Source organism: Physeter macrocephalus, chromosome 1 (genome assembly GCF_002837175.3).
Source record: "Physeter macrocephalus isolate SW-GA chromosome 1, ASM283717v5, whole genome shotgun sequence".
Lineage (NCBI taxonomy): Eukaryota > Metazoa > Chordata > Mammalia > Artiodactyla > Physeteridae > Physeter > Physeter macrocephalus.
In genome coordinates, this window is record NC_041214.2 from 82,070,028 (window position 1) to 82,082,836 (window position 12,809).

A 12,809-nucleotide genomic window follows, 5' to 3' on the forward strand; every position below is an offset into this window, starting at 1 on the left:
CGTCACTCTGTATGACAGACTCTAGGTCCATCCACCTCACTACAAATAACTCAATGTCATTTCTTTTTATGGCTGAGTAATATTCCATTGTATATATGTGCCACATCTTCTTTCTCCATTCATCTGTTGATGGACACTTAGGTTGCTTCCATGTCCTGGCTATTATAAATAGCTGCTCAGACTTTTTAAAGGTTTTAAGAGACTCTCTTAAAGAAGAAAGCACATTTTACCTCCGCTGAAAACTTGTGTCCTTCTAGAGGTAACTACAGTTAATTCTAGTTATTTGTGGTACTTATGCTTTATAAAGTCACTGTGAACACTGTACTAGCAAATACTGAATCATTGCTCCTAGAGGAAATACAGGATTAGGTTCCTGTGAGCCTCTGGTCATGTTTTTAGTAACTGATCAATGCATTACCTTGTTTCATGTGTGTTCCTTATTTAATATATGCTGTTGATTCATTAACATTGAACTCAATGCCCGTAGCACTATAACTCATGGCTGACCTAAGCTTATCTAACACATATTTTCTCCATAAGGCACATCACAGCCTCCTTGCACTTAGGAACACAAGATAGCACAGCAGCTGCCCTTGGGAACTATTTTAAATGGAAAAATCACCCACAAAAAGTGAAAAATGTGGTCCTAACTAGACTATGAGAAGGACACCTGTTTCTAGCATGAGAGCCGAAACAAAAAGGTGGAGCATCACGTTCTCCCCCCTCAGCTGGGAACTTGCACAACGGTTGAATCCGCTTTTCATCACTCTGCGCATGTCTGTGAATGACTGCAAAGCCTGCCAGTGTTGTTTTTCCTGTTACAAATAAATGTTAACAAGTAGGCGAATTCGTCCATGCAGAATCCACGAATAGTGAGCATTGACTGTACTTCTGAAAGTTCTACAGCTCTTCATTATTTCTTCCCTTTTCTTCTGCTCTTTGACATAGGTGAGGGGCCGTGAGACTTACGAAATGCTGCTGAAGATCAAAGAATCCCTGGAACTCATGCAGTACCTTCCTCAGCACACGATTGAAACATACAGGCAGCAGCAGCAACAGCAACACCAGCATTTACTTCAGAAACAGTGAGTGTGTCCCTGTGTCATTTTAGGAGATGTGAGTAAGATGACTGTCTATTCAGGTCAGCAACAGGGTGATTGTTGGGTGATGTAAAAGATGAGGCTGTGAGCAGAATATGGTAGGTTCAGATGGGCTGGTGTGGGGCACCTTTTTTCACTTCAACAATCTTCTGTGTTTCTTATAACCTTCCCTTTGAGAAGTTCCACTTATATTTTGAAATTGAATACAAACCATTTCAAGTGAATTACAAAAAAGACTCACACTAACAGAATTAGTTCTCTTCTCTATGCCTCTGATCCAAGCACATCTATCAATAGTAGAACTTTGAGTACACACTCTATTCTAGTAATGATGTGTCTGTTTAAAAACATGTACTCTTCCTCGTCTCGATAGACTATCTTGTCCCTCTCCTGGGATGCATACAATCCACTTTTGGGAAAACTGGTATAGAGACAGCACATAGGTTTTACTGTAAGTGTCTTGAGTACTGTGTTGAGGATTCAGAGCCCCAGTGCATGCTCATTTGGCAAACATCTGGATGCAGAAGGGCAAAGTGGCATCGTATTGCCGTGTTTTAACATCCCCCTTCTAGGTCTTCTTCCAGCGATACGTGTTTACAGCAATGAGGCCAGATTTTGCAACCATATTAGAATATACATACAACCTATTTACATGTTAATTTTTACCTAGATTCTTGGATCTTTGATTATGTTAATTGTTTTATGACTAACCTGAATAAAATAGCTCTTATAAAAGGAAGAGAAGTTGGTGAATCAGGACTCCACTTATATTTACCCTTCCGTGGTTAAGAATAATCACTTGTTAGCTTAAAAACTATTGTGTCTGTACTGGAAGTATTGCCAGAGTCTCTGCAGATAGATGTAAAATATAGACATTTGGGGCTCATTTTAGTAATTCAAGCATTTGACTTTATTCTTCAGGCAAAAAAAAAAAATAAACCCAAACCATCTTGCCTAAGTCAAAGATTGTCTTTTACAATAGAAATGTAAATGAGCAATAAATAGTGGATCTTTTCTCATATATTATTAGCTAGTCTAGAGAGATACCTATGGAAAGTATAATAAAAAGAGATTGCTTTTCTTTTTCAAATCAAGATAAATGTAGGTGAGAAGGTTGGACTGCATTTCTGATAGTCAGAAGGCTTCCTCTGAGCCCATACCTACTGACTATGAGGTATGGGGTGGGCAGCAGGGGAATAGAAAATAAGTATGCTCTCTCTTTAAAGGACTTCAGGCTCTTTGAGCATTTAAGACCTCTTTTGGCTGGAAGAGATCTCACCATTCACTTCTGGCGCGAAAGTTTGCAAATCATAAATATAAGGTTTTAGAGTAAGGCTGACTGGAAAGTTGAATCAGGCGGTTCCTTGGGGACACAGGGTACTCCAAAGGAGAATTAGAATTCAAGGTTACAGAATTCCCATTGTCAATCCTATATAGTCTTTAAGATGTCAGATAGAAATATATATTAATACATTCAAGTACAAAACTGATTTAGTTCTCATAAACTCATACAAGAGGAATCAAAGAAATAGACTTGTAACATCAATTACAAACCCAAAGGGGATAAATGCCTTCTCCAAGATATGCGTGTCATGCTATTAAGACATACTCTCAGATCGTCACCAGTTCACTCTGGAAATGTTTGGCTTAGCCAAAATGACCTCAGAAGAACTACTCCATAGCAGATCATGCTGAACTAGTTGCTGCGTGATTTCCTTTTTTTAACAGGAAAAGTTCTGTCAGTATTAAATGGTGTGGTTTGAAAGGTCTGACCCTCTAGCACAGGAGTTAGCAAACTTTTTTTTCTATAAAGCACCGGTAGTAAATATCTTAGTCTTTCTTAGGTCCATATATATGGTCTCTTGTAGCTCCCCAGTTCAGAAGCACAGCAGCAAACCACAGACAATATGTAAGCAAATGAGAGCATCTGTTACAATAAAGTTTTATTTTATGGACACTGAAGTTTGAATTTCATATAATTTTCACTTGTCATGAAAAATTCTTCTTCTTTTGAATTTTTCCTACCTTGTAAAAATGTAAAAACTATTCTTAGTTTATGGGCCAGGTTTGGCCCATTCACTATAGTTTGCTAATCCTTCTTCTAGATAAAAGAGTGGCTCCTTCATGGCTTCATGATGTTCATATTTTTTGATAGGAGTATCTGGAAGCTAATCTATATATTCTAAAGTAGAGAGGTATTAAAAGATTTTAGGAAGTCTTTTAAGGTGTCATTTCAGTATCTAACAAAACAACAGCAGTCTTCAGCAGAGGCTTCTCTTGTCTTTCTTCTGGCTGAAAAAGACATGCCCATCTAGACACAAAATATGGTTCATCATCAGCTAAGACTGGAATAGTTGACGTGGCTCATGTAATAAGCTTTTTACTGAAGATCTGCTACGTGAAAGCAGTAAAAATAGAGATGAGATAGATGAGGTTCCTGCCTTCCTATAGTTTACAGTTTGGTGGTGAATTCCTAACCAGAACACCTTTTGAATCTTAAGAAAGCTCTGGAAGTTTATTCTCAGCATCATGTAAGTTCATAGGACAATTTTAAACAACTTGTATAGATTATACAGTAGAAGGAGTAGTTTTGTCACAGTTTTAGAGACTTTACAAGCCAAGATGATCTGTTTCAGTTGGAGGCATGTGCATTTGTTTGTTTACATGGAGTACACGAGGATATATAGTCCCATGTCCCTGGACGATGAGTGATCCAGGGCTTATAACTTATCTAGCCTTATTGGCTTGCATTGCTCTAAAGGGAAATTGTTTTATTTATAATTAATATTCCATAAAACAATCTATTTCATCCAAGAAGAAAATATATCTTAAAATTATTATTTTAAGAAGCTCAAAAGATTTTAGAGACATATTTTCACTTTTTTGCATGTGTGGTCACAGATAAATAGCGAGGAATTTGTAGCCCCGTAGTTTCCTGTGGTGTCCATTTATATGTATCATTGCATGTTTTTGAGTGCTTGTCTCACAGTGTATAAGAGCTAACTTCAGCTGTGATAACTTGTGCATGGAAATATAACAGACTGCAAAATGAAATCTTTGCAAAATATAGACATTTGGTCTAATTATGTCTTTGTTACATTATATATACATGGATCTCCCTCCAATGATTGATATACATTTATATAAATTCTCCAGTTGCTGTATTCTTCAGCTCAGTTTTTTTCAGCTCTTTTATTTTTATACAAAGCTCCAAGAAAGGGCACGAATGATTAGACAAAGAAAACTGGAAATCTAATTCCTGGCAATCATTTGAAAAGAATACATCAGCTTGGAAAATGCCTATGATAGCCTGTGATTTCCTTTGCAAAAACTTAGTACCAATATTTTATGCTGGTAAGGAATCAATTTTATGCTTTTCTTTATAGTAGAGTGAAAATTAGTGAGAAGAGAATGCAGTCTGTATGAGGTAGCAATAAAATATTTTCCGTTTAATTGCTTCTATTAGTTCCTCACTATATGTTTTCTTGCTGCTTGCTTTTCATTTGTGCATGGTTTTCCTTATTCAAAAATTCCTTCACAATTACCTTCATGATCATAGGCTTTCTGGAGGATAAATCTTACACTGAGTTTTTGTGAATCGAGTTGTTATAGCTATAAGTAGGCTTTATTCCATTTATAAGGAAATTTGATTTTAGTTGATTTGCTCACATTGGAATAAACATAGGGAGTTACGTTCATAGGAGGCAGAATCTAGTGAGAGGACAAATTGGACCCATTCTTGCCACTAGACTCCTTACCGTCATATTTTCAAGGGACGTTAACTCTTAAGACAGTTTTGCAGAAGCCACTTGAGACCTTTTTAGCAATCTTTTGACATGTGTACTTTTGACCCATACTATCTCTTGTTCATTTTTTTTCTTCTGTAATTTACCCTCCTTCTTGGGTAAGATCTGATCTTAGAGCAGCATTACTTTGCTAAAATTTTACTTAGCCCAACTCTGGAGAATTATTTTTAAGTTTCTACAGGATAGATGTACTTTGATTTTAATACAAATGTATGACATCCTGAGGAGCTCTTAGTGTTTCCTTCTCCTTTATGATCACTTGATGATCGCAGCTTATTAGTATCAATGATATAAGTCAGAGAATATTGGAACAGAACAGGATCTTCAAGACTACAGTTCTAGCCCCTTTGTGCTATAGCTGGGGAAACTGAGGCCCAATGAACTACACCTGTGATTTCATAGCCAGTTCATAATAAATCTGAGACTAGAATCAGATCTGGAAGACATAGATCTTTACAATATTCTGGACTGCTTCATTAGTTAAGAAAGTCATAATAAGAAAACACAAAGCAAGCATTCATTCCCATTTTTCTGTCCCTGTATCAGGTAGTTGGTATTTACCCTTGTGGTTTCAGTGTAAAGTCCTATTTCTTTAAGCTCATTTGGCTACGATTTTCTTCAAGAATGTTGATAATTCTTCCTCAGATTCATGTATCTGAGAAAGAAGCAAGTAATATTTTCAGAATTATCAATGTAGAAGAAAGCAGAAGACACAAATCTCTCTCTCACTGACAGATATGACTAATACCATATTTCTAAGTCTGACTTAGAAATTCTCCACACTTCCAGAATATTTGTTTGAAATTGCCAGTTTCATAGATTAAAAAAAAGGTAAATATGGGCAGTTTCATGTGGTTCAACCTTATAAGTCATGGCACTGCACAAGCCTTTACAGTTTACACAGTTAGTTTAGAACTTCACGAAAATGTTAGGAAGTTGTCAGGACAGAGATTTATTAGCTCTGAATTGGTAATGTAGAAAAACACCCTCAGATTAATTAAATTCAGATAGATTAAATCACTTTTCTAATTTCTCACGTCTCATTGCAGAACTTGTCTCAATTCTAGTCTCAGTGTGTAATTCTCTGGTCCAGACATTTTTTTCATAAGTGAAAGATGACTTCTGCATGTTGTCTTATTCAATCCTTGGTCCAAGAGAAGCCCCAATATGTAATATCCACACAAGAAGTCGAAGCCATTGTTCTTTAGTTGGTAATAAATTGCTTCCCTACTAATTTGTATTCTGTCATCTTCTTTAAGATGATCCCAGTTCTTGTTGGTGAGATGGCTTACTAAATCTCAGCACTGACCAAGTGAAAACTGCACTTTGTTCCTTTGCAGAGTAACCAAATGTGATTCAAAAGCCATACAGGCAGTAATTCCCAAACAGTTCACGGGGTTGCACAGCCCTTAGGAAAATAAGAGGATTTGTTCCTGGCATCCTTGTGTCATAATTGATTTCTTCATTATGCAAAAGTTGCTTTCGTGAGTTTGATATGTGCATTTCTAGGCCAAGTTTGTGACTGAAAGGATTAGGATATTTATCCATCACAATCTGGGCACATGCAAAATGCTCATTAGTAGTTCTTTACAAAAGCATGATGACACAGCCCCCAGACTGATAAGATCATATTTCTTCATACTTCAGAGTTAAGCTAGACAGGAACAGTAATGAGGTATCATAATTGGGCAGATGACATTTTACAAAACATTGAAGTTACTTCTTGTCTCTGCATTCCTTTTTGCAATTAATTGAGTCCAATATGCCAAGCACCATACTAAGCATCTTGACCTACCTTGTATCAGTAGTCCTCAACTGAGTAACTTGTGGAACTTCTTAAAAGTATATGTATGCCTGGGTCCCAGCCTGGTCTCAGAAAGGATCCGGGAAAATGCATTTTTTTAAAGTTCCACAGGTGATTCTAATAGTTCTAGAGAGCTACCATTGCCTTCTCTCATTTCTTCTTCATAAAAATCTTGGGAAGTCGTCTCTGAGTAATCTTAAAGGAAGGTAAAGAGGAAGGAACAAAAATAGCTATGCGGCATTCTGTTCTGACTATACTATGATCATGAAGGTAGAAGGATGTGTTTCTGTATTCAGTTGATTTGAATATATGAAGTCCTAAGCCTTCATCTTTTCTTTTCTCTGGTTCCTCTCTGCAGTCTCCTTTCAGCCTGCTTCAGGAATGAGCTTGTGGAGCCCCGGAGAGAAAGCCCGAGGCAATCTGACGTCTTCTTTAGACATTCCAGCCCCCCAAACCGATCAGTGTACCCATAGAGCCCCATCTCTGTATTTTGAGCATATGTGTTTGTTGTGTTTGCGTGTGTGTGTGTGTGTGTGTGTGTGTGCGTGCGTGTGCGCGTGTGCGTGTATCAAGCCCTCGTAGCCAGGACTTGAAGACACTTTGGCTCAGAGACCCAACTGCTCAAAGGCACACAGCCACTAGTAAGAAAATCTTTGAAGGGACTCAAAACTGTACAAGAAAGGACATTTTCTGCAGATTCTGTATCCTTAGATCTAACATTGGTCCATCAGGAACCCCTGTGTCTGTCTGTGAGCTTTTGTGTTGTTTCTTGGGAGGGAGGAGCTCAGGTTGGGAAGAGGGGCATTATGATGTTTATTGGAACCCTTTTCTGTTACCTTCTGTTGTGTTTCTAAAACTCATGAAGAAGCTTTTGAGCAGGTCTCAAACTTAAGATGTCTTTTTAAGAAAAGGAGAAAAAAAGTTGTTATTGTCTGGGCAGAAGTAAACTGTAGGTGACTGAGAGACTCAGGCCCTTTTAATGCTGGTCATGCAATGATACTGCAAATAGTAACAAGCTAAGGTGTCAAGTGTACTGCTGGGCAGAGAGGTAATAACTACCATGAGTAGCCACTGCGGGGAATGATTTTTTCTTCTTTTTGAGAGCTTGCATTATCAGTATCCTCCCCTCATACGTAGTAGAAAGTTCATTAATTCTGTGTCAGGTCCTGCCACTGCCACCCCGTGTCAGCATCTGATGTGATAGTCTAACTTGCTTTTGGAAACCCTCCAAAATTTGTGTTTGGACCCCAAGGCAGGTAAACCTCTTTTGTCATTTTAAGAGGAGGGTAAAACTACCCCAGTAATATTCTTTCAGGCAGTAATATACCATTCTTCCATGTCCACAATGGAATTCAAAGTCCTCTCACCAAATCTATAATTAACTCCTTTGATTGGAGCTCCATAAAATCAGCCATATCACTGACACTGTTCAAATTGCCTTGTCCAGAACACTTATGCTTTGTTTAGGTGATGTCCAAGCAGACATGTTTTTAAATCAACACTGCTGGCCTAAAAATTAAAGGCAGGAAGAGTAAATAATTTTTATTTTTTGGTTCAAAGACTTTAGAGACTCTATTTCCATTTTAAATCATATTTTTAAATAATAGTATAAAGACTTAAAAATCTGCTCCCCACACCAGGTCACCAGCTCTTTATTCTTTGTCACCACAGCAATGATTTCTTGTTATTGAGGCTGTTGCTTTATGGATGTGTGATTTTAATTTTCAATAAACTTTTGCATCTTGGTTTATCTCGCAGTTTTTCTTTTCTGTCTCTTTTGCTTTTTTTAATTCCTTAAATGCTAGAATATTTTCATTTAATGCTTGAAGTACCACGTGTAAGTCTAAAGAACAAGAAGAATAGGTCACTTTGGTTCTGTCTACACTATTGTCATAGTTGGTGTTTTTACTTAAGATACTCTTATCAAGGTCATCAGTCCTAAAAGTAAATTTCAATGCCCATGCTAACTTGAAAATTTATTTTAGCCATGTGCATGTTTAATTTCATCATAAAGAGCTAGGCACTATAGCATCATTTGTTCACATCTCTGAATAAGCCTTGAGTTATATCTTCAGTTGCTAAGTTCACTAGAAGAAATTTAAATCAAATTCCAGTTTATTAAATAAATTGGCTTCTGTGACACTGGTGTTAGGAAATATCCAGAAATCTGTAGTGGAACCTGTTGGGCATAGGTTTTAAAAAAATTACAATATGTTCTGATCTTTGAGTAACAAGTTTTAAAAACTTCAAAAACAACTGTTCTAAATAAAACTAATATAGTCACTTAGAAAAATACTTAAGAAAAAACATGTTTATGTTTTAGACAAAAGTATAATAGTAAAATCAGATGATCCTGTTACATTGGCACCATTTTCAATTAATCTGAAAACTTTCTAATCCCTTTTAAGGAATTCACAAATTCCTTAAAGGGTTAGTGAGTATGTTTAATTTTTTAATGTTTGTTTTTTCTTCCGGAAGTTTTTTTTTTCCCTTTCACCCTATTTTTATGGAAGTTTTTAATGTGTTTATAGTGATGTTTATATAAATGCATATATTTGAACTGATAGAAAATATTTTATAATTACAATTGATCTAGCTGGAGAATAAATGCTGCCTTTTGTCTTTAGAAGCAAGATTCCTCAGCTAGAGAGAAAAGTTACATGTGGGGAGGTACTGGGCAAAATTTCAAGGAGGCACAATTCCTTTTCTCATGTTCAAGTCTTCCCTTTTTCTGACCTGCCCCATATCCACGGTGTTTTGTTCTACCCCCAATATCCCTTTCCCCTCTCGGATCCCGCCATGCAAAAGTGGTTTGGTAAAATAGATTCACCCTGATGTATTGCCAGATTCCACTAGAGAGTTGCTTTTTCATTAGCAATGGAAGATTTAAGGCCAAAGAAGGAATCCTTTGGTGGAATTCGAGGACAAATTTTAGGACAATGTCCAGGACACTTACATAATCTCATTTAATCTTCATAGCAAGTCTTCTGGAGTGAGTGTAATGCCTGTTCTACAGATTAAGTAAATGAGACTCCAGAGACCTATATAATACCCAAAGTCACTTAATTGATTTGTGTCAGATAGAGAATGTGAACTCTAATATTTCGATTGGCTCCAAAATTTATGTTCCTTCTTTGTTTGTCTATGGTTTGTGACCTACCTTCCTCAACAATAATTTAAGTGGCTTAAAATAAATGAACTAATAAAATGGTCAAAAATAAAGACCACAAAAAACAGGAGAAAGGAATTGTAACAGGATTTGGAAGAAGGCATTCACTATAATTGAGGGTCCAGGGAAAATTCATAGCTCTTAAATACATTTTTACTTTCCTAGTGGTGGGCATTAATGGTTCAAGCAATGCTTCCATTAGCTCTTGCTGTACATTTGACTGATTTGTGAGGATGGGAGAGATATGTAGACATTTCTTTAGGTTACAGAGGACCAACCTGCCTCTGGAGTCTGGGTAACCTGGCATCTTTGTTACTTTGTGGTGGGCAAAGATAGAGGAAGAAGCACCTAGCAAAGCTTCTCTTGGTCACCTTGCCCTGAACGTTCTTGCACTTTGATATGGACTTACAGATGTTCCTAAGTGTATTCAAATGTGCTGACTCTTATGCAAGGCTTCTACACAGGGATGGAGTGGGTTTGAGGCTAGCTGGGTCTCCCTTTACTATATCCCTTGTTCCCTGTTCCATCTTGGTCTCCTGTTTCCTCTCACTACTTCACCCACTTCTTGATGTAACCTATTGCACTCCACTGTCTTACTTCTGGGAAGGTGTCACAGAATGAAAGCAAAACCTCTTGGACTAGGAGCCAAGAGACCTCTCAGCCCATCATTTAGCAATGTGTGACTTGGGCACATTTTTTCTTAGCTTCTTATATTTACCCATCTGTACAACAGGCATAATAATTTCTGCCTGTCCCTACCCTGCCATCCCATGTCCTCCTCCACAGGGATGTGAGACTCATTTGGAAAATGGATAAAGGAGAGCTTGGTAACCTGAAGAATCTAACAGTTGGGAGAGTTTATTATATAAACACCCATTTATGCAACATGGATCTAAACCTGTCTTCTTGAGAAGGGCTAAAGTGAGAAATCAATACCCTCCTACTTTAAGACAGTGAGTCTAAAATGCAGCTGAATTGTCAATTGCACATTCATTGTCATGTTCATTTATGCAAATATAGCATATTGTTTGAATTCCTCTAGCTGTGGCTCTTCAGTGATATGGAATGGAGCCTTCCCTGTTTTGTGTAATTATGGAGAATGCAGAGCAGCAGCTTTGAAGTCCAAGCCTAGCACGACTGTAGCACTCAGGTGTTAGAGCCACTTGTTATTTTTTCAAACATTATTATACCATGTTTGTTTGGAACTTGGATTCATTTACAGAGCCTTCTAAATCTGATACACATACACACACACACACACAAGCAAATAAAACTCAAAGAAACATTTTTCCTCTCTTCTCTAATAAAAATATGGCTGCAGCAGGGAGGAGAAAAGTAGGAACAAAATAATACATTTTATTTGAGGAGTATAAACGGGGAGGTTTTCCCCTTTTACATGCTCACCCAATCTTCATTCTCTGGTCACAATAATGACTCACTGTAAATGCCTGACAGTGTGTACAGTTCTTCCTCATCTTATCTTTTTTGGTGCTCACCATAGCCCTACAAGGTAGGTTGGATTGTTATCCCAATGTATCCACTACTCTATGAGCTTCTCCGAGATGGGACCATTTCTTATTAGTTTTCCCACCTCTAGCATCTAACTCATGCAGTAAGTGTATATATTTTTAGTTTTTATATATTTTAGTTTTCTGATGAGGGATATTTACTGGCTTGCACAGGGACCTATAGCTTTCTAACATATGCTGGAGGGAGACTTAAACATTGTTTATCTGACTCTATATCCTTCCCCGATTCTATTAGATATCACTAGTTCTATATTCAAGGGAAAAGTCAGGAATGGCAGTTGAATAGGGAATGTTGTATATAATATAATACATAGTATGACAAACCAATTCTAGTAAATTTCCAAATTGAAGTTATGCCGAATGGAAAACTGTTGTTTTTTTTTTTCTTTGTCTCTCAAGAGACTTAACAGAACAGTTGTTTGGTCTCCCAGGTTCCCCTTGTGTAGAGAGGCTGTTGACATTCCGATGGGTTCCCTCATGGCCCGTGAACAGCTAAGCTGAGAAAGCATGTTTCCGTGTTGAGGCCTCTGCATGATGGCAGGTTGTGCTCCCAAATGCCCTGTTTGACTGGCTTTGTGGTTATTTTCTGCATATGCCCAAATGGCCTAAGAAGCTATAGGTGAAACGCCTCAGCTGCAATTTAGCTTGGCGTCTCCACGTCTTTCATAGCCTTTGGGTCTTCACTCAGTTCTTTTCCCTTCTTGATGTTCACATTGAAAGGGATGGAGAAAACAATAGAGGGAAAAAGAAGGTGCAATGATTTCCCCTCTCACAAAGGAGATGCTTTAGGAAGATATTCAGCTTTGTCCTCTACTCATATAGGAAACACATGATTTGATGATAGCCTTGTGATCCCTGCCAAGGTAGGAGAGATTCTCAGATAGAAACACAAATAAGTTCCTGTCATTGTTCTGGAGGAATATTTTTGCAAGTGTACAGTTAAGGCTATGTTTTAATATGAGACCTGTTGGAAATGACCAGTTCCCACTCTTCAGCATCCTGTGCTCACCATCCTTCCCGTGTTTGTGTTCCCAGGACCTCGATGCAGTCTCAGTCTTCCTACGGTAACAGCTCCCCACCTCTGAACAAAATGAACAGCATGAACAAGCTGCCTTCAGTGAGCCAGCTTATCAACCCTCAGCAGCGCAACACCCTCACTCCCACCACCATTCCCGATGGCATGGGAGCCAACAGTAAGAGCATCTCCTTTCAGCTGCAGCTGGAGGACCAATAGGACTAGTGTAGGGAAAGACTTTGCTCTGGGAGCGGGGGAAGGCTTGCTCGGAAGCTACGTGAGAGGCACAGTGGACAGGACAGATCAGTGTTGAGTGGCTTAAATTTCTCACGGTGAACTTCTCACTTTTAAGATGTATGGTTCATTACAGACCACACTGGTAGAGA

The 12,809-nt window shown here is 38.0% G+C and overlaps 1 protein-coding gene across 20 annotated transcripts in view; it reads left to right on the top strand.

Annotated features, from left to right (window-relative positions):
- Positions 1-12,809, top strand: part of TP63 (tumor protein p63) — a 235,575-nt gene that overhangs the window by 213,011 nt on the left and 9,755 nt on the right. For 17 of the 20 annotated variants that reach the window (XM_028492229.2, XM_028492233.2, XM_028492250.2 and 14 more), the window contains 2 exons: positions 949-1,085; positions 12,444-12,601. In XM_028492229.2, coding sequence (XP_028348030.1) covers positions 949-1,085; positions 12,444-12,601 — 295 coding nt within the window. Of the gene's footprint in view, positions 1-948; positions 1,086-7,068; positions 8,458-12,443; positions 12,602-12,809 lie in introns of those variants that run through there. The other 3 variants (XM_028492276.2, XM_028492286.2, XM_028492293.2) reach the window with 1 other exon arrangement.